We start from the raw sequence: 26,347 nt of genomic DNA on the forward strand, positions 1-26,347 counted from the left end.
TTTCATTTTCTATTTTTATATTTAAGTGTGTGTTTTCTTCATAAAAGCACATAATACAGTTCTAGTCTAAATACACCAGTCAATAAAATTATCTTCATTATGGATTCAATCTGGAAACCAGAGAAAGCCCCGGGAAGCAAGCACAGGGACAGTATTTCCAAAAACAGATACTCCTTCCCAAAACCTAGAGCTATGACAGTTACAATCTTTCTTACCTGTCAGCCCTTTGCATAATAAAACCTTCCTCTACCCATGTGCTCTGTCCCCATGAATTCACCATTTCCCAAACTCTCCCTGAAGCTGACTCTGCTGGGGCATGCTCTGGGGAAGCAAGATTAAATCAGCCATGGTTTCTGTTAAGCCTCTTGTTCTCAGAAGGTCAGACAGACACTAGAGACAAGCTGTAGTATTGTTGTTTCTGTAACATCCAGGTTACTGCGGAAGGAGTATGCAGGTGTACTTGGGAAATGACATTGGAATAGTCTCTCTTCCCTAACCTCAACCTGTTTAGAAGTACTCCCTTCATCAAGTTACCTGAGAGACCTTCCACAACCACCAGCCCCACTAGGGAAAGCCAGAGCTCCAGAAAACAGGCCAGCAACTCTCCTTCAGGTGGATTGGAGATGTTGAATCTTACCATTAACAGCCTCGTGAATACTCCCATCGCACATAAGATGTCTCCACTTCGGCGTCTGGCAATGGTTGACTTACTACTAAAGCCACAGCCCTGAGTGTGACCTCTGGTGTCTCATGAAGTGTGACTCTTGGCTAAAGGTTTCACTACACTCCTTGTACACACAAGGTTTCTATCCTGAGTGTGTCCTCTGATGTCTGATGAGGTTTGATTTCCGACTAAAGCCTCGCCCACACTTCCTACAAATATAAGGCTTCTCTCCTGAATGTATCCTCTGGTGTCTAATAAGGTGTGACTGCCGGCTAAAGCCTTGCCCACACTCCCTGCACACATGAGGCTTCCCCCCCGAGTGTGCCTTCTGGTGTGTAATGAGAGTTAACTTATCACAAAAGCCTTGCCCACACTCTCTGCACACAAAGGGGATACCACCTGAGTGTGCCCTCTTGTGCCTAAATAGGTTTGGCTTTTGGCTAAACCTTCTACCACACTCCCTGCATATGAAAGGCTTTTCCCCTGAATGTGTCCTCCGGTGTGAGATGAGGGTTGACTTATCATTAAAACCTCGCCCACATTCCACACATACAAATGGCTTCTCCCCTGAGTGAGTCCTCTGGTGTGTGATGAGGGTTGATTTACGGGTAAAGCCTCGCCCACATTCTCTGCACACAAACGGCTTCTCTCCTGTGTGTGACCTCTGGTGTTTGTTAAGGTTTGACTTCAGGCTAAAGCACTGCCCACACTCCAGGCACACATAAGGTTTAAGCCCTGAGTGTGTCCTCTGGTGTGTCTTGAGGTTTGACTTCCAGCTAAAGTGACGCCCACATTCTGTGCATACATAAGGCTTCTCTCCTGTGTGTGTCCTTAAGTGTCTAATGAGGTGTGACTTCTGGCTAAAGCCTTGCTCACACTCCCTGCACACATATGGCTTCTCTCCTGAATGTGTCCTCTTATGTCTGATGAGGTGTGAATGCTGGCAAAAGCCTCGCCCACATTCCCTGCACACAAAAGGCTTCTCCCCCGAGTGTGCCCTCTGGTGTGTGATGAGGTTTGACTTCAGGCTAAAGCTCTGCCCACATTCCTTGCACACATAAGGCTTGACCCCTGAGTGTGTCCTCTGATGTGTGAAGAGGTTTGATTTCCAAGTAAAGCCTCGTCCACACTCCTTGCACACATAAGGTTTCTCTCCTGAGTGTGTCCTCTGGTGTGTGACAAGGTTTGACTTCCAGGTAAAGCCTCGTCCGCATTCCCTGCACACATAAGGCTTTTCTCCAGAGTGTGTCCTCTGGTTTTTGATGAGGACTGATATACTGCTAAAGCTCTGTCCCCACTCACTGTACGTATAAGGTGTCTCCCCCAGGAGTGTCTTCGGGAGGCTGAGCAGGTTTGACCCCTTGCTAAAGCCTAGCCCCAAGTCTCTATATTTGATTGCTCCAAATCCTGAGACTTCTAAACCATGCAATACTTTGTCTGTTTCCTCAAAGTGTGTCCTCTGGTCTGGGCTGGGCCCTATATCCACCACTGTTCTGTCTTCCTTGGACCTTACTGGCTGCTCTTCTGGTGGGCTGGAGAATGCCTTTGAAATGTTGCTTTTGCTTACTCTCCCAAAAAAGGCTTTGGAGCCCTCTTCTTTCTCTTGAATTTCTGCTTCGTCGCTGGAGCAGGTTTGATCAAAGAGCTGCTCCTGCTGCTGTTTCTGATCTTCTGGATAGTGTTTCCCTGGATAGAGATGATTTCCTGCACATAAACTTGAGAATAGCTGAGGGAGATGACTGAGCCACACATGCTGGCTGAGGGCTTGCTGACTAGAGAATGCCAGAGGGCAGGAGGGACAAGGTTGAATTTCTAGCTTTGATCCTGCTGAAGAAAGAATGTTTTTAGTCAGAGTAGTCATAGGTAGGGCTTCCTAGGCCATTCTGCTTTGCCCACAGTTCATTCATAATATGTTTACATCACAAGCTATCTCCCATCTAACATCCTTCCCAAGATCTATTTTTCATTTCACTTTATGCATTACATTTTTTACTGCAGGAGTTGGCAAACTTGCTCAGTGGGCCGAATCCAGCCTGCAACCTGTTTTTCTAAGGCCTACCAGCTAAAAATGGTTTTCACCTTTTTAAAGGGTTGAAATAAAAATAAAGAAAAGAAAGGAGACAATGCAACAGACTGCATGTGGCCTGGAAAGCTTAAAATATTTACTGTGTGGCCCTTTACAGAAAAAGTTTGTTGACTCTTGTCCTACTGCAATGTATGAAACTCATACCAAGGACTTGTTTTCACATTACCCAACAGACTAAAAAGTTTCAGGGGTTCTAGAAATCAACCAAAAACATACAATCAATTGAGAAGTGTTTATTCATAAAAAACACTGAACTTCACATAAGAAGAGTAGGAGTCTGTGGCATTATTGCCTGGAGCTGCTCTCACCCTTCCAATCCCCTAGCTTGGGTGGTATGGTAGTTATACCAGGGCAGGCCAGAAAGGATCAGTTTTGCTGCTGCTGGAGGGGGCTCACTTGATTTGGAGTGGAAGGTGAGAAACCAACGCCCAGTGGAACTGTCAATAAAAGCAGTGATCTAGGTGTAAATGAACACAGAAGGCCAGTGACTGCTGAGGTTGAAGTCTTGGTTGTGACAACAAAAAAGACTGGCAGACTATCCAGCAATGTAGCAGGAAGAGCCTGAAAGTGAGAGAGCCGGAGAGGGGCTTGATAAGCTCTCCACACAATCCTGGCTGACTAGAAGGCTGTTGGCAAAAGCAAGAAAGACTGTTGGGGGCCCAAGCTCTGCACATATTCCTGCCTGACATGGAGGCTACAACCAGGTGCACAGGAAAAATGAGAGGGATCAGTGGAAAGTAAAAAGCTGGAAAGACCTGAAAACTACAGAAACTTCAATGCACTCCCCAGCTCACACACTTATCCACTGGCAGAAGCAGGAAGCCTTATTGGCTCAAAGTGTTTGAATACAACTCACAGCCAATTTTTGCAGACCACTAAGCTTTGAAGATACAAGGTTGAAATCTAGGAAGCCAGGATTAAAAATAAACAGAAGAATACAATAAAAAATCAAGTAGAAACATCTTCTTCACAGAGGAAACATATTCCACATATTTAGCCTAGAAAAGTTACTAAACAAAGAGCAGTAACAACAACAATATTCAGGCAGGAAATATAATAAGATACTACAAGCGCTACAATATAATACCTAAAATACCTAGTTTTCAAAGAAACAGGAAAGAGTGACCCATACTCAGGAAAAAAATGCAGCCAATAGAAACTGTTGCTGAGTGAACCCTAATGTTGATTTAGGGGGAAAAAAAAAGACTTCAAAGCTGATACTATGAATATATTAAAAAAACTAAAAGAAATAATGTGTAAAACACTAAAGGAGTATGATAATTTACAAAATAGAGAATTTCGGGCCAGCCCAGTGGTGTAGTGGTTAAGTTCATGCGCTCTGCTTCGAGTGCCCAGGGTTCGCAGGTTTGGGTCCTGGGCATGGACCTATGCACCACTTATCAAGCCATGCTGTGGCAGGCGTCCCACATATAAAGTAGAGGAAGATGGGCAGAGATGTTAGCCCAGGGCCAATTATCCTCAGCAAAAAGAGGAGGACTGGCAGCAGATGTTAGCTCAGGGCTAATCTTCCTCACCAAAAAACAAAATATATATATAGAATTCCATTAAAAAAATAGAAACTCTTAAAAGGAAACAAGGAAATTCTGAAATTAAAAAGTAAAATAACTGAAATTACGAAGTTACTAGAGACATACAACAGCATATTTGAGTTTGTAACAGAACCAATGAAGTTGAAGATACATCAATAGAAATTACCTCAACTGAAGAATGGAGTGAGAGAAAGATTGAAGAAAAACAAAGAGCCCCAGAAACCTGTAGGACATCATCAGGCAAACCAACCAATGTATAATGGGAACTCAGGAAGGAGAAGACAGAGAGAAAAGAGCAGAAAAAATATCTGAAGAAATAATGGCTAACAAGTCCCAAATCTGATGAAAAACATTAATCTACAGATCCAAGAAGCTCAACAAATCCCAAGACATTAATCTACAGATCCAAGAAGCTCAACAAATCCCAAGACAAACATAAAGAGATCCCTAGCTAGACACATCAAACTGTTGACTATCAGAAAAAAAGACAAAGAGAAAATCTTGAAAGCAGCAAAGGAAAAATGACTCAACATGTGTAGGGGGAGAAACAATATGATCAGTGCTAACTTCTCATCAGAGACCATGGAGACCAGAAGGCAGTGGAATGATATATTCAAAGTGCTGAAATAAAGCAAAAAATTATCAATGAAGAATTCTATCCTCACAAAACTATCTTTCAAAAATGAAGTTGACATAAAGATATTCATAGATTAACAAGTACTCAGAGTATCTGTTGCTAGCAAATGTGCCTTACAAGAAATACTAAATAAGTCTTTCAGGCTGAAAAGAAATGACACCAGGCACTAACTCAAATCCACAGGAAGCAATGAGGACCACCAAAACTGGTAAACACATGGGTAAATACAGAAGACAACATACACATATTTTTCTCTTTTCTTCTTAATTTCTCTAAATTGTATAAGATTATTATAATATTGTGGGCTTTATAATATATATATATAAATATTTTACTGGAACTAATTTAGTATTAATTAGAAGTAGATTGTGATAAATTAAGATACATATTTTAATTTCTAGAGCAGCATTAAGAAAATAACTCCAAAAAAAAGAACTAAAAAATCAAGAGAGGAATTAAAATAGCACACTTAAAATTTTTTTAATTGATTTTCAACAAATGTGCCATGACAATTCAATGGGGGAAAGCATACCCTTTTTAACAAATACTGCCAGGACAATTGAATATTTGTATGCAAGAAGATGAATTTAGACTTTCACCTCACACAATAAACAAAAATAACTCAAAATGGATCACAGCCCTAACCGTAAAAGCTAAAAATATAAAACTTCTAGAAGAAAAATCTTCATAACCCTGGGTTAAGCAAAAAGTTCTTAGTTACACTACCAAAAGCACAATCCATTAAAAAAATGATTAAATTGGACAAAAAATTAAATTTAAAATTTTTATGTTTTGAAAAGACACCATTAAGAGAACGAAAAGACAAGCCACAGACTTGTCTTTTTTTCTGAAACTTCATTTCATAGACTTAAAAATGTTTTAAAATCCTATGTCTGATATAGGACTTGTGTCTCGAATATATGAAAAACTCTTACAACTCAATAAGAAGACAAACAATCCAATGAAAAATGGGCAAAAGAATTGAATAGCTATTTCACCAAAGAAGAGATGCAAATGGTTAACAAGCACATGAAAACATCAAATCATTAGTCATTAGGGAAACGTAAATTAAAACCACAATGAGATACCACTACAGAGCCACTAGAATGTCTATTATCAAAACTAGAGACAATTCCAAGTGCTGTCAAGGATGCAGAGAAACTGAAACCCTAATACATTGCTAGTAGAAATTGTAAAAATAGAAAATAGAAACGTAAAATAGAAACATACAGCCACTTCGGAAAACAATTTTGCAGTTTCTTAAAAGGTTAAACATAAACATACCATACAATCCAGAAATTCTGCTCCTAGTTATCTACCCAAGAGAAATGAAAACACATGTCCGCATCAAGACTGGTACGCTATTAACAATAGCCAAAAAGTGGATACAATCCAAAAGTCTATCAACCTGTGAAAGGGCAAACAAAATGTGGTATATCCATACATAAAATATTATATGGCAATAAAAAGGAATGAATTATTGATACATGTGGCAACATGGATGAACCTCAAAAACATTATCCTAAATGAAAGAAGTCAGATACAAAAGACTATATATTTTATGATACCATTTATGTAAACTGTCCAGCAAATCTATAGAGCCAGCATATCAATGGTTTCCTGGAGCTTAGATGAGAGGAAGGATAGATGCAAATGGGCACAAGAGTGATGGAATGTTCTAAAGTTGGATAGAAGTGATGATCATACAACTGTAAAAGTTTACTAAAAATAATTGAACTGTACACTTAAAATAAGTAGATTTTATGGTATATAAATTATACCTCGACGAAGTTGTTAAAAAAGCAGAAGCTGTGGAACTCTATACTCCTAAAACGTTAATGTCATAAAAGACAAAGAAAGGTTATTGAATGGTCTATATTAAGGGAGACTAAATAGAAACGACATGTAAATGTGGGACCTAAACCTGGACTAGATCACATTTTAGAGAGGAAAAAAAGATATTGTGTCTACTGATAAAATTATGACAGGTAGGTATTAGATAAAATTACTGCATCAAAGTTAAATTTACTGAGGTTGATAACTGCACTGTGATAATATCAGAGAATATTGCCATTCTTAGAAAATCTTTTAACAAACATCCATATATGAACCTACACACACACACACACACACACACACACACACATATATAAATATATACACATGCATTTCAAGGGAGGGAAGGAGAAGGGAGAGCATGCACACAAGAGAGCACACAAACAAATGATAAAGCAAATTAGGTAAAACATTAATAGGTGATTTTATGATGCCATTTTATAATAACATATGCCATATATATATTTACACATAGATATGTGTGTGTGTAGAGGATACAAAGATGTTCTTTATACTATTTTTATTTATGAAAGTTTTCTGTAATTTTCAACTAATTTCGAAATATCAAGTCAAAAATAAATAGGATGAAGCCTACTTCTGAAAATGGCAGCAGACTGAATTGGTCACAAGAATCCACTGCAGAAAACAACGATAAAACTTGTCTCACCCCTCTAAGTTACAACCAGTTGGATATCCACTGACCAACAAAGGACTCCATACACAGCACACTACAACATCTGAGAGATCCATGCATCTACGCATCCGAAAGTGGGTGGACTGGACCTCTGGGAGGCAGTGGAACCAGGGGAGCAGCCTCCTCCCCTAGAAACCAGGAGCAGCCTCCCCAGCAGTGGCAATCCAAAACACGGATCCTCACACTGGTGTGCATGTTGGCGAACAGAAGCTGCAGGGGCCGCCATGGCACTCGTGGCTTAGCCCCTGCTCCCCCAAGCAGTGGCGTAGGGCACACGTCCTAAGGCTTCAGGACACAGAGCAGTGCCAGCGACCCAGCTCCCCCTGCCTCCCCTGGCAGTGGTGCCAGTCTTTCCAGCGAGGGGACAGCATCCAAAATGTGGATTTCCCTGGCAAGGGTAGGTGCCCCAACCTGAGGTTTCAAACAGCACAATGGTGCCCGCCAGCAACCAGAGGCTGCAGGACCAGCAACAACACTCATGGCTTAGCCTGTGCTCCTCCCCCAGCAGTGGCAGGTGGCACCTGTGATCTGAGGCTTCAGGAACCACAGCAGAACCTGTGATCCAGCCCCTAATGGCAGCACCCCTGACATCGGATCTACCAGCAGCAGGGGCTGCATACAAGCCCCAGGCGTCCAGTAGCAACAGTGACACCCATGAACCCAGTGCCCCTGGCAGCAGTGCTGCCAGCACCCTCAGATAACCCAGGAGCAGCACTGCAGGTGGTACACGTGGCAGCAGCACCCAAGCCCATGGAGAGCCCAAAAAGAGCCAGTGAGGGAATACAAGACCCAAGCAACCCCAGAAGCATCAGAAGTGCTCACAGCCTGGTGACCCCACCAGCAACACTTGAAACTGCAGTGACATTGTAAGCAGCAAGGCACCAGCAACCTCAGAGGTACAAGCAGCACAAGGAGGGCACTGACAATGCCTCTAGCAGAGGCAGTGGAGGGTGGAAAGTGCAGGCTCTCAAATTCAACCAGAGGCAGCTCAGAACCAAAGTAACCAAAGCCTTACCCAAATAAAAAAGGTGTTTGCTACCACAAATGCTCCAGCAGATGATCAACTCATCAAGTACCATGAAAACTACAGCAACACAGCAGAACAGAAATAACATGACAACTCTCCAGAAACCAAACCTGAAGTCACAGAAGATTACCATCTAACTGACAGAGAATACAAAATAGCTGTCTGCAAGAAACTCAATAAGTTATAAGAAAACTCAGAAACACAGTTCAATGAGCTCAGGAATAAAATTAATGAACAGAAAGAGTAATTCATCAAAGAGATTAAAACTCTAAAAATAAACCAAACAGAAATTCTGGAGACAAAGAACACAATGAGATGAAAAATAAAGTAGAAAGCATTGAAAATAGAGCAGACCACATGGAAGAGAGAATTAGTGAGCTTGAAAATAGAAATCTAGAAATGATTCACGTGGAAGAGGAGAGAGAACTAATTTGAAAATAAATGAAAAAATTCTACAAAAAATATCTGACTCGATTAGGAAAAGCAACATAAAGATAATAGGTATCCTAGAAGGAGAAGAGAGGGAGAAAGGAGCAAAGAGCTTATTCAAAGAAATAATACCTGAGAATTTCCCAAACCTGGGGAAGGAACTAAATATACAAGCACATGAAGCTAATAGAACTCCTAATTATCTCAGTGCAAAAAGACCTTCTCCAGGCATATTATATCAAAACTGTCAAAAGTCAATGACAAAGAAGAATATTAAAGGTGGCCAGAGAGAGGAAAATAACTTACAAAGGAACCTCCATCAGGCTATCAGTGGATTTGTCAGCAGAAACTCTACAGGCTAGGAGAGTGTGGAATGATATATTCAAACTATTTAAAGATAAAAACTGCAGCCAAGAAGACTCATCCAGCAAAGTTATCCTTCAGATATGAAGGAGAAATAAAAGCTTTCCAAGACAAACGAAAGCTGAGAGACTTCATCGCCACTAGACCTGCCTTACAAGAAATGTTGAAAGGAGCTCTCCTACCAAAAACGAAAAGGCAAAGGTATACAAAGCTTTGAGCAAGGTGATAAACAGGCAGACAGAATCAGAAAATTGCAACCCTATAACAGAATAGGTTAGTAAACACTTATAACATAAAGGCTAAAGGGAAAGAAAGCATCAAAAATAACTATAACCACTTCAATTTGGTCACAAACTCAAAACACAAAAAAGGATAATTTGTGACAACAAAAACATAGAAGGGGAAGAGGAAAAGGATGGAACCTCCATAGGCAAATAGAGATAAGATGCTATCAGCAGAAAAAGGACTATCTCATCTATGAGATCTTTTATATAAACCTCATGGTAACCACAAAACAAAAAATCAGAGCAGAGTCACAAATCATAAATAAAGAGAAAACTGAGAAAAACTTCAAGAAAACCACCAAATGGAAATGGCAGACACAAATACAAGGAAAAAGAATGGAAATATAGAACAATCAGAAAACAAAAGATAAAATGGCAGTATTAAGCCCTCATATATCAATAACCACTGTAAATGCAAATGGATTGAACTCACCAATCTAAAAACAAAGAACGCCTGGATGATTAAAAAACAAGACCCAACAATATGCTGCCTCCAGGTGACCCATCTCAGCTCTAAAGACAAACACAGGCTGAGAGTGAAGGGATGCAAGATGATACTCCAAGCAAATGACAAGCAAAAGAAAGTGGATGTAGCCATATTTATATCAGACAAAATAGACTTCAAGCCTAAAAAGATAACAAGAAACAAAGATGGATATCATATAATGATAACATTCCATAAAGTAGACATAACACTTATTAATAAAGATGCACCTAACATAGGAGCACTAAAGTTTATAAAGCAAACTATTAACAGACCTGAAGGGAGAAATTGACAGCAACACAATAATAGTAGGGGATTTTAACACCCCACTGACATCAATGGATAGGTCATCCAGACAGAAAGTCAGCGAGCAAACAGTGGCCTTAAATGAAAGACTAGACCAGATGCATTTAATAGATATACATAGAACATTCCATCCAAACGCAGCAGAATACACATTCTTCTCAAGTGCACATGGAACATTCTCAAAGATAGACCATATGTCAGGAAACAAAACAAGCCTCAATAAATTTAAGAAGACTGAAATCATATCAAGCATCTTTTCCAACCACAATGATATGAAATTAGGAATCAACTACAAGAAGAAAGCTGGTAAAGTCACAAATATGTGGAGACTAAACAACATGCTACCAAAAAACCATTGGATCAATGAAAAAATCAAAGGAGAAATAAAAAAATACCTGGAGACAAATGAAAACAAAAACACAACATACCAAAACTCATGGGATGCAGCAAAAGTGGTACTAAGAGAGAAGATTATAGCAATACAGTCCTATCTCAAGAAAAAGAAAAATCCCAAATAAACGATCTAACACTATACCTAAAAAACTAGAAAAAAGAAGAAACAAAGCCGAAAGTCAGAAGAAGGAAGAAAATAAAAAATCAGAGTGGAAATAAATGAAATAGAAACGAAAAAAACAACATAAAGGATCAATGAAACTAAAAGCTGTTTCTTTGAGAAGATAAACAAAATTGACAAACCCTTAGTCAAACTCACTAAGAAGAAAAGAGAGAAGTCTCAAATAAATAAAATTAGAAATGAAAGACGAGAAATTACAACGGCTACCACAGAAAAACTATGAAAAGCTATACACCAACAAATTGGATAACCTAGAAGAAATGGATAAAGTCTTAGAATCATAACTTCCCAAAACTTAATCAAGAAGAAATAGAAAATCTGAATACCAATCACAAGTAAAGAGATTAAAACAGTAATCAAAAAACAAAAGTCCAGGAGCAGATGACTTCTCCAGTGAATTCTACCAAACATTCAAAGAAGATTTAATACCTATCCTTCTCAAACTCTTCCAAAAAACTGAAGAGAACAGGACACTTTCTAACTCATTTTACGAGGCCAACATTACCCTGATACCAAAACCAGAGAGGACTACATAAAAAAGGAAAATTACAGGCCAATATCGTTGATGAACATAGATGCAAAATCCTCAACAAAATATTAGCAAATCGAATGCAAAACAATAAAAGGATCACACACCACAATCAAGTGGGATTTACTGCAGGGATGCAGGGATGGTTCAACATCCACAAATCAATGTGACACACTACATGAACAAAATGAATAAAAATCACATGAATATCTCAATAGATGCAGAGAAAGCATTTGACAAGATTCAACATCCATTTATGATAAAAACTCTCAATAAAATGGGTAGAGAAGGAAAGTAGCTCAACATAATAAAGGCCATATATGACAAACCCACAGCCAACATCATAGTCAATGGGGAAAAACTGGAAGCTATTCCTCTAAGAATAGGAACAAGACAAGGATGCCCACTCTCACCACTCTTATTTAACATATTGGAAGTCCTAGCCAGAGCAATTAGGCAAGAAAAAGAAATAAAAGGGATCCAAACTGGAAGGGATGAAGTAAAATTGTCACTATTTGCAGATGACATGATTCTATATACAGAAAACCCTAAAGAATCCACCAAAAAACTATTAGAAATAATTAACGAATACAGTAAAGTTGCAGGGTACAAAATCAACATACAAAAATCAGTTGCCTTTCTATACACTAACAACGAACCAGCAGAAAGAGAAATCAAGAATACAATCCCATTTACAATCACAACAAAAAGAATAAAATACCTTGGAATAAATTTAACCAGAGAGATGAAAGACCTATGCACTGAAAACTATAAGAAATTACTGAAAGAAACTGAACACGACGTAAAGAAATGGAAAGATATTCCAAGCTCATGGACTGGAGCAATAAACATAGTTAAAATGTCCAAATTACCTAAAGTAATCTACAGATTCAATACAATCCCAATCAGAATCTCAATGACATTTTTCACAGAAATAGAACAAAGAATCCTAAAATTTGTACAGAACAAGAAAAGACCCCAAATAGCCAAAGCAATTCTGAGAAAAAAGAACAAAGCTGGAGGTATCACACTCCCTGACTTCAAAATATACTCAAAGTTATAGTATCAAAACAGCATGGTATGGCAGAAAAACAGACACACAGATCAGTGGAACAGAATTGAGAGCCTAGAAATAAAACCACACATCTGTGGACAGCTAATCTTTGACAAAAGAGCCAAGAACGTACAATGGAGAAAGGAAAGTCTCTTCAATAAATGGGGTTGGGAAAACTGGACAGCCATATGCAAAAGAACGAAAGTAGACCATTACCTTTCACCATATACAAAAATTAAGTCAAAATGGATTAAAGACTTGAATGTAAGACCTGAAACCATAAAACTCCTAGAAGAAAGCACAGACAGTACGGTCTTTGACATCAGTCTCAGCAGCATCTTTTTGAATACCATGTCTACTTAGACATGGGAAACAAAGGAAAAAAATAAACCAATGGGACTACATTGGAATAAAAAGCTCCTGCATGGCAAAGGAAACCATCAAAAAAATGAAAAGACAACCCACCAACTGAGAAAATATTTGCAAATCATATATCTGACAGGGAGTTAATTTCCAAAATATATAAAGAACTGATACAGGGCAGGCCCCGTGGCTTAGTGGTTAAGTGCGCGCGCTCCGCTGCTGGCGGCCTGGGTTCAGATCCCGGGAGCGCACTGACGCACCGCTTCTCCGGCCATGCTGAGGCCACGTCCCACATACAGCAACTAGAAGGATGTGCAGCTATGACATACAACTATCTACTGGGGCTTTGGGGGGAAAATAAGTAAATAAATAAAATCTTAAAAAAAAAAAAAAAAAAGAACTGATACAACGCAACAACAAAAAGACAAACAACCCGATCAAAAAATGGGCAGAGAATATGAACAGACATTTTTCCAAAGAAGATATACACGTGGCCAGCAGGCACATGAAAGGATGTTCAACATCACTAATTATTAGGGAAATGCAAATCAAAACTACAATGAGATATCACCTCATGCCCATCAGAATGGCTATAATTAAAAAGACAAGAAATAATAAGTGTTGGAGAGGATGTGGAGAAAAGGGAACCCTCATACACTGCTGGTGGGAATGCAAACTGGTGCAGCCACTATGGAAAAGAGTATGGAGATTTCTCAAAAAATTAAAAATAGAACTACCATATGATCCAGCTATTCCACTTCTGGGTACTTACCCAGAGAACATGAAAACACTAATTTGAAAAGATATATGCACCCCTATGTTCACTGCAGCATTATTCACAATAGCCAAGACTTGGAAGCAACCCAACTGCCCATCAACGGATGAATGGATAAAGATGATGTGTAAGATACAATCTGGGAAGGGGAAATGGGGGCTTCAACTGTTTAAGTAATGTTTTATTTCTTAAGCTGGGATGTTGGCACATGAGTACATGTTTTATTATTATTCATAGCTTTCTGTAACAGTAATTATTGAGTAATAATTTTTTTAAATTATAGGAACTAGAAAGGTGGAGATAATCAATTATGCTTAGCCTAAGAGAAACTGGAAAGTATCTAAAAGGGTAGCTGACAACGCTCATGTGGTAGGTGCAGTTTTTAAGATCAAGAGGAGAGACAGAGCCCATGAATGAGAAAAGACTGAGCATGATGGAGAAGGCAAGCCAAGTGAGAGGAAGGGAGGCTTCCTAGTGGAGGAAAGAGACAAGGAAACCAGGAAAGTCCCTCTCTCAACTAAAGATGATATTCTGGAAGGGAGGTCACGCCAGGCAGCCCTACCAGGGACCTGAGAGGCCTGGAGAAGAGCTTCCTCCCAGTACCTGAGAGATGCCTCCTCCTTCCCTATCTGCCCAGCTGCAGAGTGTCCTGTCTACCCTCCGTCACACTCACCTGGACGGAGGCCCAGCGGATGTTGTCTCTCCTCTACCCAGGGCTCTTCCCCTTGCTCCAGCTGAGAAATGAGTTTTGGTTTGGAAAGCGGAATTTCTGCTCATAGAAAAAGAAAACAAGAGACCCTTGGTTATGGCTCAAGGGGCATTCCAGAACTCAGAGCCAACATGGGGAGGGAAACCCGGAGGGTGGTACAAAGGACCTATGAATAGTGAACTCTGCAGTAGAAGGGTTGAGTAAGAAAAGGTGACTCCAATCAGAAAAACAGCATATTAACACTTGGTGAATGAAAATCTCCTGGGTTTGGAGCAAGATAAAGTAAAAAGAGAGCCCCAGCCTTGGGAAAGAGGCCTGGAAATGCAGTGTCATACACAACATGAATAAATCTATCTGCTTTACACAACACCAAATCCGGATTTGCCCTGAGGAAAAAGGTAAATTATTGTTTTTAAGCCCAACACTAGGACAAAGCTGCTTCATGGGTGGCCTTTCCTAGCAACGTGTAGAAAACACTCTGCGGAGCTGACTTTAAGCGCTAACGAAGCCATCCTTACCCAGCGAGACCAGGTGGTTGTAGGTCTCCAGCATCACTTCCCTGTGCAGGGTCCTCTGGGCAGGGCTCAGCAACCTCCACTCCTCCTGGGTGAAGTCCACAGCCACGTCCCTGAACGCCACGAACGCCTTCAACACAAAACATACCCCTGCTCATCCAGGAGTCCGCCTTGCTCACAGATCGGGATAGGGATCAAAAGGCTTCTTTGAGGGAGGTAGAGAAGATTTCTAGACCCTACTTTGGATTGCAAATGAAGGGCAGCAGAACATGACACTCCAAAATAGGCCATTTTGGCATCAGGATTATTTTGAGCTGAAGGAAATTAAGCAGCAGACAAGAAACGCTCTCTGCTCTCCTCCACTTTCCTAAAAGCAGATCATAAATTTGTAAAGGTGTCCCCCCTTCCCTCTCTACCAGGAGGAATAGAAGTTAATCACCAGACAACTCTAGACCCTTACCAGCCTAGAGATGGGCCCCAGAGGAATCTTTACCAACTAGCCCTCATTGTCCATTAGTTCCCCCATAGATTTACCTTCCCACCATTTGCTGTCCTAGACACTGAAAGTCCTTTTCCTTTGTCTTGTCACTTCTCTAAAAGGTTATTGTTCTTTCATTAAGATGCTATGTGAGCCCAAGTTCTAATCACCCCTTTGAGTTACTCATCACTGAGTGCTCCCATGTGTATGCAGGATGCACATGTTAATAAACTTCTTTGTTTTTCTCGTGAATCTGTCTTTTGTCCATCTAATTTACAGGGCCCCAGCCAATGAACCCAAGCTAGGTAGAGGAAAAAATATTTTTTTCCTCCTCTACATGACCTTCGTGCCAAGGGTTCAAAGACCATTGTTCTCCTCACTCTATCCAGCCAGCATCATTTGTGCACCTATTGCTATCAACATCCTAGACTGGCTACTATGGGAGATAAAAGCAAAACAAAACAGAAATCCCTTCACATTGGGAGGTTTAAATTTAGGCAGGGAGAAGAGGAAGACCTCACACACACACACACACACACACAAAACCAAACAGTAAAAAATAATCATCTTGGGGCCAGCCTGGTGGCATAGTGGTCAAGTTCACGTGCTCCAATTCGGTGGCCCGGAGTTCACAAGTTCAGATCCTGGGCGCAGACCTACACACCACTTATCAACCCATGCTGTGGTGGTGTCCCACATATAAAGTAGAGGAAGATGGGCATGGATGTTAGCCCAGGGCTAACCTCCTAATATTCCTCAGCAAAAAGAGGATTGGCAACAGATGTTAGCTCAGGGCTAATCTTCTTCACCAAATAAAAAAAAAAATCACCTTGCTGAGTTTGAAGAGTTTCAGCGACTACTTGGTCTAAGCATTTATGTTCTACTTGAAGCAGCTGAGCCTCTAGGGTGGTAAATAACTCACCAATAGGTATACTTCATAGCAAGACTCCCTCACTCCCCTCCCTCACATTGCCACTGCCCTGCTCAGGCCTGAGGAATGGAAGTGGATGGGTAAAGAGCATGGACTCCAACCACACTGCCTGGATTTGGAACTCACCTGTCCCCAACTACTGTACCCTTAGGCAAATCAGTTAACCTCTTGGCCTGACCTGAGAATAACAGTCCTCGTTTCGGGCCGGCCCTGTGGCTTAGCGGTTAAGCGCGTGCGCTCTGCTGCTGGCGGCCCGGGTTCAGATCCCGGGCACGCATCAACGCACCACTTCTCCGGCCATGCTGGGGCCACGTCCCACATGCAGCAACTAGAAGGATGTGCAACTATGACATATGACTATCTACTGGGGCTTTGGGGAAATAAATAAATAAAATTATAAAAAACAAAACACAGTGCTCATCTCACAGGGCAGTGGAGGATCTGATGAGTGGATCAATGACTCAGATGACTGACTGCTGCACACAGTGAGGACTTTCCTGGCCATTCTATGTAAAATTCCAACTTCTTACTCAGGTTCTTATTCCCCCTCCTGCTTTACTGTATCCCTTTAACTCTAGATAATGCATGCGTTATTCATTTTTATTTTCTGACTCCCCACTAGACTGTACGTTCCACCTGCATTTTTTACTGCTGTTGCCCCAGTGCCTAGAACAGAGCCTGCAAACACTAAGCAGCAAATACTTCGAGATGACTGAATATGCAATTATTGTTATCTCACTAACAAAGTTTCAAATGACCCTCTGCTACCTAGAAAGCTGTACTTTGGAGGGTGGGAATACACAATGGTCCGTGGCATGGAAGTGTGGGAAGTGTGCAGAAACTAAGCCCAAATGAGCCTAGGGATCCAGGTCTGGGATACTTCCTAGCCCATCAGTTATTCTGTCTTTTAAAATGGGGTACAATCTGCAGTCCACAGATAGGTTTAGTTTGACCCACACACTGCTTTAAAACTTTTTTTATATCAATTATGTATTGGGAGATGTCATATGAAAATATCATCTTATGGATCCTGTTAAGAAATCCATAAATCTGACCACTCTGGGCCTTGCACTGCTGTAGGGCCACAGTTGGCTGAAGGTGACTTATGCTTGGGGGCCGTTAGCTTAGGCATGCTATAGGCAGATTGCTGCAACTCCTACCTTATCTGTTTCAGTCATTTAGGTACACGCCTGCTCTCTCTGGTGATTTGATTTTGCATCCCCTTCTCAGAACACCATCACTCCTTGAGGGATGACACTGTGTCTCTCAAACTAATTCCATGCTGTGCCCTCCCCAGGGCTCTTACCCTCTCAGCAGACCCTCCCTTAAATTTCCTGTCCACTACCAGCTCAACTTTTCTACATTGGCTGGGCTGTGGAATGACCTTAAGATGCTACCCCACCTTAGGCCCCCCTTCCACCTACAGTAATAGCAATCCTAGAACCTGGCCTGCCCCAGTGTAATTAATCACAAAGAGCACAGACAGGACGAGTAAGAGCTGTGGTTCTTACCCCTCATCCCTGGCTGTACTTTAGAGCCAACTGTGTGGTGTTTTACATTATGGATTCCTGGGTCCCACCACAAATCAATCAAATCAGACTCTGGGGATAGGGCTTTCATACTTTTAAAGGCTCCTAAGTATAGTCATGGCTGTGACTCACTGGGTCAGGAGGATCTCAAGAAGGAGAGGTTATGGTAGGATAGAGAGATCAGGGCAGGTTTCATGAGAGGGAGGTATGATCTTAGTCTTAAAGGGCAGGCAGGACTTAGAAGGATCGAGGAGAGAGAAGAGGGCTAGGCAATCCAGACAAGGCACGTGGGATGGGAAGGAATAAGGAATGAAAAATGGCTAGTTGGAAAAGACAGCAGGCAGGTTGCGCAGCCCACAAAGGGTTTGAAAGGCCAAAGGAACATAAAACTCTACGCTCTACTGTGCATTTAAGGCAATATCTGAGTACTGCCCTTAAACTAATGGTAGAGGAGTAGACATGCGGATAGACAGGTCGTAAAGCACATGTAGCAAAATATCCATTGTTGAATCTAGGTGGAGAGTATGAGTGTCAATGTACAAGTCTTTGTATTTTTTCTGTATGTCTGAAACTGTTCATAATTAAGTGTTGAAGAGAAAAAGACTATTCACTCATTCAGGTATCTGCCTAGTCCATGTGGTGATTTGATTTTACAACCCTTCTCAGAATGAACCCACACGCACACGCACACATGCGCGCACACACACACCCCTTAAAATCCCTGATAAAGGAGCTACATTAGAGACCAACCTATGTTATTTCAACAAGTTTGACACAATTGGTATTCCCGCAGCCCTGGAAAAATGCACGTCTGAGAACCATGCATGTAGGGGGTATGGTAAACACTAAATGGATAACTCCCCATGATCCATTCCAAACCTCTCCCACCAGATAGCAACACAGCGTGGGGAATTAAAGTCAAGTCAAGGGGAGGCCTGACAGGTGTAAAAGTAATCCATCCCCTTGCCAGCTGAAGAATGGATCTATGGCCAATGTTAACTAACAAGCCACAAGAAGCCTGCTGTAGGATTCTAGCAGAAGACAACTTCATTTTTAAGATGGGAGTAATAGGAAGCCAATGCTTTTCCTGATGCTCATAAATATAGGCACAGATGACCCAACAGAGGCAGCACAGCTTAGTGCACTGGCTTTAAGTGTGGTCCCTGAACCCACAACACCAGAATCCCTCGGGAACTTGTTAAAAATACAAATTCTCAGGCCTCATCCCAGGGCCAATGAATCAGAAATTGTGGGGGTTAGGCCCAGCAATCTGGTTTAACAAGCCTTCCAGTTGATTCTGATTCACAGTCAAGTTTGAGAACTACTCAGTGGCTAAAAGCACACTCTGGAGACAAACTGTGTTCAAAAACAGCCCTCCTTCTCTTGTGACTTTGCATCAGTAACTTAAGATCTCTGTGTCTCAATTTTCCATAAAATGGATATTATTATAATAGACCTTACCTTTTAGGGTTGTTGTGAGAATTAAACAAAATTGCTCTTAGTAAACATCCTATGACTCTGAGAGGAACCAGCCTGGATGAGGCTGACTGTAGAGAGCAGAGTATAGCGGAGGAATGAAAGAACCCCAGTCCTAGACAAGCTTATCATGGCAGAGGACCAACCCCGAAGTGTGTCCTGGCTCTGGACTTCCTTTTATGTGAGCTAAGTTACTTACTGTTTAGAAGAGTCTAAGTGGCATTTCCTGTTGCTTGCAGCCCAGAGCATCCTATCTGACTGGTAGATTGTTAAATTGATGGCCCCCAGTGAATCCTGCCTCCCTGTTTCTACCCTTTATGCATTCTCCTCCTAAACTAACTCTAGGCTTGGCCGTATGACATGCTTTATTTAATGGGACATCAGCAAACATGTTGCAGAAGTTTAAAAGGCATTTGGGTTTGGGGGCTGGCTTTCTTTCTTTCTGTGCAGGAAACCTTGAGGCCACCATGTAAATAAAGTGAGCTTGCCTGCTAAAGACGCCACATAGAGAACCAAGAACCACGGTATCTCAGCCCACCAGCCTGTCAACCGCCAGACATATGAGATTATCCAACTCCTGCTGAGCAGCCAGCTGACTACAGCCACATGAGTAAGCCCGGGTAAATCAATAGAAGAACCATTCAGCTGTGCCAAGTTTAACTGCTGACCCACATGACTGTGAACTAATAAATGATTTTGTTTTATGGCATTAAATTGGTACATAGAAGTAAAGTGCTGCCATAACAAATACCTATAATGTGGCATTAGCTTTGGGAACAAGACATGGGCAAAGGCTGGGAAAGCATCCAGGAAACTGTTAGCAAAGGTGGGAAAAGTAGTAAACAAACCGTTAGCAGAAGCTAGGAGAGTGGTGAGGAAATCACTCTGACAGCTTGAAAAAGACAAGGCATGTTATGTATTAGCAAAACTATCACCTGCACTAATTTGGAAAATAGAAAAATACCTGAAAAAGAAAAAATACCTAATGAATTTTCAGATCTGGCTAAAGAGATCTCTGGAAATCCTGTTAAAAGCTTCAGATGGATGCTTCCAGCTATCTACGATAACGTATAGAAAAAGAAGAGCTAAAGCAGCGACTCAGCAGTTTGCAAGCCTAATTTAGAGGAAATGTAGACAAGCCAGGACTTGCTGGGTTAGAAAATAAAAACTGTTTTAGATCTCCAGTCTCTCCAGCCAGCAGAAGTCTCAAAATAAGAAATGGCCTCAGGGTAAAGATCAAGAGTTTGGCTGAAAGACCCAAACTTTACGACCCCTGAAAGTGTTAAGCTGATGTCTAGCAAACTCTAAACTAGACAAAAGGGCTTCTGAGATTTTTACAGGTATTATCCCACAGCACCAACACCCTGCCCAAAGATGAGATGCCTATCTGAAAAAGAATTGTGATTGTAACTTTTGTTTAATAGAATGGTCTTATAATAGGATAAACGGAAAACCCATAGAGTTTTTAAAGAAATTGTATCAACTTGACTAAAAGGGCTACAGACAGTTCAAACTGAAGAGGCCTCCCATGTGTCTCCAATTCCTCCCCTTTTTTTTTTTTAATTTTTTTTTTTTTTTTAATTTTCCCCCCAAAGCCCCAGTAGATAGTTGCATATCACAGCTGCACATCCTTCCAGCCGCTGTACATGGGACACGGCCCCAGCGTGGCCGGAGAAGCAGCGCGTCAGTGCGCACCCGGGATCCGAACCCGGGCCGCCAGCAGCGGAGCGCGCGCACCCAACCGCTAAGCCACGGGGCCGGCCCCCTCCCCTTTTTGAATGGGAATGTCGATTGCAGTTTTCCTATCCCTGTCTCACTACTGCATACTAGGTAGGTGGTTGGGGGTAGAGGGAAACAAATGACTTGTCTTTTTAGTACACAGGTTTCTGACTTAAAAGAAGTTTCACTGAAGAAGCCTATCCAGACTGATATACATAAGATACTGGACTTTGAGTCTGTGATGAAACTTTTGGGGATCCTGGGAGAGAGGTGAGTTTACCTTGCACATGGGAAGGATATGAATCATTGGGATCAGAGGGTAGTTACAGTAATGAACCCCAATGAATCATATCTCCCTGTATCTATACCCTTGTGTTATCCCCTTCCACAACAACTCTGGACTTGGTCATGTGACTTGCTTTGGTCAAAGGGACATTAACAAACATGACATAAGCCATGGCTTAAAAAGTGCTTGTTCGATGGGGTTGTCCTCTCTCTTGCTGTATAGAGAAACCCAAGACCATCATTTGATGAAGCCCAAGCAGAGTCTCTGGAATAAGCCTAAGACCACATGGAAAAGAACCAAGAACTAAAGCACCCTAGTCAACCAGCTTGGTAACCGTCGTGGACAGATGGTCCATCCAGCTCCAGTCACAACTGTCAGCTGACTGCAGCAACAGGAGCAAGCCCAGGGGAAAGCTGCAAAACACCCACCTGTGCTCAACTCAAAATGCTGACCTACCAAATTGTGTGCTAATAAGTGATTTTGTTCTAAGTCAGTAAGTTTTGGGGTGGTTTACTATGCAGTAAAGGCTAACTGATACACTGATACAGGAGTCATGTTATATGAAAAATACTTTGCAACTAATATCACTCTTGACTTGCTAAGATGTTCACGTAGCCAGAAACTCCTAAGATAGATTTAGAGAGCAACAGATTCAGTCCTCCCATTTCTCACTTCAGGGCATGAAGTCATTACATGGAAAAGAGGATAGATTCATGTGAACAACTAGAATAGTTATTTTTCTCCCTCTTTCCAGCCAAGTGCCTAAAAAGTGAATTTATCTAAGTTAAAGGTGTATATGAGATGACTCTGCTGTGGCGGCAATAAACACACTTTCTGAATGAATAAGCAGAACATGATGTCAGACAAGAGGACAATACATTTGAAACGGGGACTGTCCTAAATATCTAAAACACTGTCATGAGCCACTGAAAGCTTCTGAACAGAAAAGTGATGTTACTGTAATGTTGGGGAAAATGAGGATTACAGAAACATGCAGTGGGTAGCAAAGGACTGTATCAGCACATGGAAACAAATCAGGACACTACTGTGAACATTCACATGAGAGAAGAAAAAGATCTGCACTGGCAGGTCTACCTGGGGAATGTAAAACTGCACAGTGTAACAACAAAAACTTTAACCCGCACAGTGTAAAGCAAAGACATGGTGATGGAAAAAGGGAGTCTCAAAAAAGAAATAATTGATAGGATCAAATGTTTGAGAACAGGCAGGGTTCAAAGCTCCAACAGGTATGAGTGCCCACTACTTCAAAACAGTCATTTCTACTTACTTTGTCATATTTTTGTTTAGAGAATAAATACAAATCTATAAAACAATTTCTTGCACAAAGTTGATCATAGAAGCATTATTTTACAACAATTAAATATTGGGAACAAGTTTGGGCTGGCCCCGTGGCTTAGCGGTTAAGTGCGCGCGCTCCGCTGCTAGCCGCCCGGGTTCGGATCCCGGGTGCGCACTTACGCACCGCTTCTCCGGCCACGCTGAGGCCGCGTCCCACATACAGTAACTAGAAGGATGTGCAGCTATGACATACAACTATCTACTGGGGCTTTGGGGGAAAAAATAAATAAATAAATAAATTATAAAAAAAAAATATTGGGAACAAGTTAAATGCTTGGGAAATATTTAATTCATTCAATGGCCTATTATAGAAGTTACTTTCAGTGGGATAAATGTTGGCTGTTCCTCCATCTATAAAAAAGAGGTCTGAGAAGATACACTGCCACTAGCTTTAATACACTACGATTTTATCACTAAGGTTTGTCAAAATGTATGTAAGTAGGGGTGTGTGTATGTGTATAAATTAAATCAAATCCCAAGGATAAAGAAATCCCAAAATAAAACGGAAGACATAAGTGTGCAGGCCATGCTTTACACATCACTGAATGCAGTCTACCGTGTTCTGCACACAGCAGACATTCAGCAAGTTTATTCAACGGAATCAATGAAAAAATGCTAAGAGTTAGTAACATCATGTGCTAACCCAGCTCATTTGTTACGAATTCTAATTTATCCTCTCAGGCAAAGGTCCTTGCCAGTGATACCTAATGTCCTATTGTATATTTGCCTAGATTGTTGTGTATAATGCAGCTGTCACGCATATTAAGAGTACCTGGAAATTCTACGCAAACCCGCTGAAATATGTGGTTAATTTTATGCCCCAAATAACATACCAAAACAAACAAAACAAACTCCTTTGTTACTTAGTTCCTTCACATTAATTTATTTAAGGTTGTGGTTCCTTCAAGCACCAAACATTTCACGTGTGCCAGGTACTCCTGGAGGCGAAGAGCTTTCATCTTAAACAACTTATCCATTCAAATGCTTGTGCCCTTTGATCAATTCTTCCAAAGAGTATTAGGGGCAGGAAAAGTCAGCTGACACGAATTTCTAGCTTTTCTAAGAAAATCTGAATGCTTCCCTACTAACATTATGACTGGTGAAGAAAGTACACACAAAAGGTTCAATGTTACCTTGGGAAATGTCCTGAACTGGATTTCTTATGCATTCTTGGTACTTTCAAATGAATGAACTATTTTACAAATGAGAAACACAGAACTCTCAAAGTTGTTCTGATAACATCCAGGAAATTATAAATCTACACCACAGGAGACCAGGATTAAGAATAAATCGAGATCTCTTCTTCTGTCTAAATTCTACCCTGATTTGTTGATAAGGACAATCAAGGCAGATCTGAAATAACCAAGTTAACCCATATCAAAAGAGATAGTGAACTGATCTAGCAACTGTGTGTTGGTGCTCAATAATAAATGTTAACTACATTCAATTAAGTCAAGGTCAACATAATCACCATTTTCAGGGATTAGAAAGTTTCCCCCTAAGTCCCTTATGCCCATATCATTGATTTCCTTATGTCAAATCCCTTCTCAACATCTTTTACTCAAAGACAAAGCCTACACAGTCTGGCCACCTAGACTCAGAGGTGGGAAATGAAAATCCTTCAGGGGCCAGGTAGGTAATAAAAATGAAAGAGCCAGGCAAAATGTTAGCTGGTCAGTGGTTTCAATTTCAGTATGGAGGATATTGTAGAAAGTGCAGCAAATAGACTCTGCCAAGACTTGTTCAAATGATGAAGACACTTTCAGCTCAAATTCGTTGACACCAGAGTACAATGCAGACTTATTTTCAGAGAAGCAGGAAATTTGGAATTTCTGGTGAAATCTCCCCATTGTTAAATGCTGAAAATGAGCTCAAGTGTAAAATTCAGGTCAGACCTCTCTGTTCCACATGTGGACAGCTAGTCTGTATCTTCACCTGCACATATTTAAAAATCAACCTTATATAAGTCCATGGGCCCCTACAATCCTCCCACACTGTGGCAAGGGCAGTGTGCCCAGCGGCCCAGCCTCTGAGACTAACCACACTTCCTGCCCTCTTCTCACTGGTATGTCTTCTGCCAGCTCTCCAACTTACCAAACCCTTAGGGGCAGCTCACACAGCCCTACTTCTCCTGGAAGCTCTTCCCAACAACTTTAGGCATCTCTGCTATTCCTGCCCTTCATCCTTATCACTGGACAATTAAGCATGGATGTCCCTGTATTTTTATTTAAACTGCTCTATGTGTGTTGTTCACAATTTACTTCGTGGATAACCGTGGCATGGATGGAGCAGAAAGAAATGCTGAGGCAGGACTCTATGCAAGATGAGGACCCTCCAGGACCAGGCGCGAACTTTGCCCAGTACCAACAAGGCAGCCTCCAGAGCAAGAAAAGGGAACAGATCCATCCTGTTGACAGCCAAGACGGAATTTACAGGAAACTCTCACCTCTTTCAGGAGCCCCGTGGCCATTTTCCTGGTCTCCTGAGTGTTCTCCCTGGAGAAGGGCAAAGTCTCAGAAGACAGATCTGGGGATGTAAAGAGAAACGAGAAAGTGCCTATTTGGAAACTCTCTCCCCACGAGTTAAAGCGGGGTCTGCTCCAGAGCTCCATAATTGGGAGTCGGGAACGTCACAGAAACCACCGGCACAACCCAATTCCCACCCAGGCCCTGATAAAAAGATCCAGCTTGACCGAGCACCCTCAAGTCAGCCCCAAGCTCCGGCCAGGGAGTGAAGCCCATGTCCCCCAGCAGCGGAGTGAGGGTCTGTCTCTAACTGTGGGCTGCAACGAAAGGAAAATGGCCTGGGGGTGCTTACAGGAGAGCGCCCGCGAGTTCAGAGGCTGCTCTGCCTCTCCCAGCCTGTGCACCCTTCAGTAACACGCGGACGAGCAGAAGGATGTGCTAACTGGACGAGGCTATGACTACAGGGCACTCACGGAACGCGGGGTGCACGTTGCCAATCCTGAGGCTGAAGCCCGGGGAACCAAGTGCAGAACCGTGGGAGACACCAGCCTAGGCAGGCCCAACCAGGCTAACGCGCTGGACCCGCCAACCGGAAGTGTCCCTGCTACGTCAACGCTGCACGCTCAGCGGCGAGCGTGACGGAGGACGGAAGTGGCCGCAGAGGCCTCTGGAGAGTGTAGTCTTGGAGACAGAGAGGCGGAGAGTGAGTTGCGGCGCCTGTCATACAACCAAGTTTAGGAGCCGGTTGTTAGGATGCCCAGACCGCGAGGTTCACAGGTTTCTCCTCCGAAGGCCAGTGAGATCTGTGGACACCGAGAGCATCGCAGAAACGTGCGAAGATTCTAGGGAATGTGGTCCTGGCGCCCGGCCGGCGTTGCGGCGGCGGGAGGCCACACCGTACACACAGACCTTCAGCGGCGCTATGGGCTGGGCTTGTCCTCGCCAAGTCTCTGCCCCGTGCGCCTTTCGTGGAGCAGAAACCAGCGTCGGGACGGGCGGGGCCTGAGCCCAGCGGGTGGGGCTTGGCTCAGGGCAAAGCACTTGGCGGATGGGGCAGCGGGGTGATGCTATGCTGGGACTCCCGGATAGGGGCGACACCAGCCTTGCATCCCCGAGGGTAGGAGGGTGCGCCAGTATAGACAGGGAACTCCAAGGCTATTTTCGGGAAGAGCGGATTGGCTTTGGTCAAACTCCCAGAATGGCGGTGGGGGTGGCTCTGGTCATG

General features: G+C 42.1%; 1 protein-coding gene across 2 annotated transcripts; it reads right to left on the bottom strand.

Moving 5' to 3' along the window:
* Positions 1-25,975, bottom strand: ZNF875 (zinc finger protein 875). 2 transcript variants are annotated; one of them, XM_014794762.2, is made up of 5 exons: positions 25,596-25,975; positions 25,104-25,183; positions 14,883-15,009; positions 14,329-14,424; positions 1-2,488 (listed from the first exon to the last, which is right to left on the bottom strand). In XM_014794762.2, the coding sequence occupies exons 2-5, from the start codon at positions 25,125-25,127 to the stop codon at positions 807-809; spliced, it is 1,929 nt and encodes a 642-aa protein (XP_014650248.2). In that variant the 5' UTR covers positions 25,128-25,183; positions 25,596-25,975; the 3' UTR covers positions 1-806. The 2 variants fall into 2 exon arrangements, with proteins under 2 accessions (XP_014650248.2, XP_087277951.1); XM_087421825.1 differs by having other exon boundaries at positions 1-2,491.
* Positions 25,976-26,347: the final 372 nt, after the last annotated feature.

The sequence above is a fragment of the Ceratotherium simum genome, chromosome 33 (genome assembly GCF_057802395.1).
Source record: "Ceratotherium simum simum isolate JZ-2026a chromosome 33, ASM5780239v1, whole genome shotgun sequence".
Taxonomy (NCBI): Eukaryota; Metazoa; Chordata; class Mammalia; order Perissodactyla; family Rhinocerotidae; genus Ceratotherium; species Ceratotherium simum.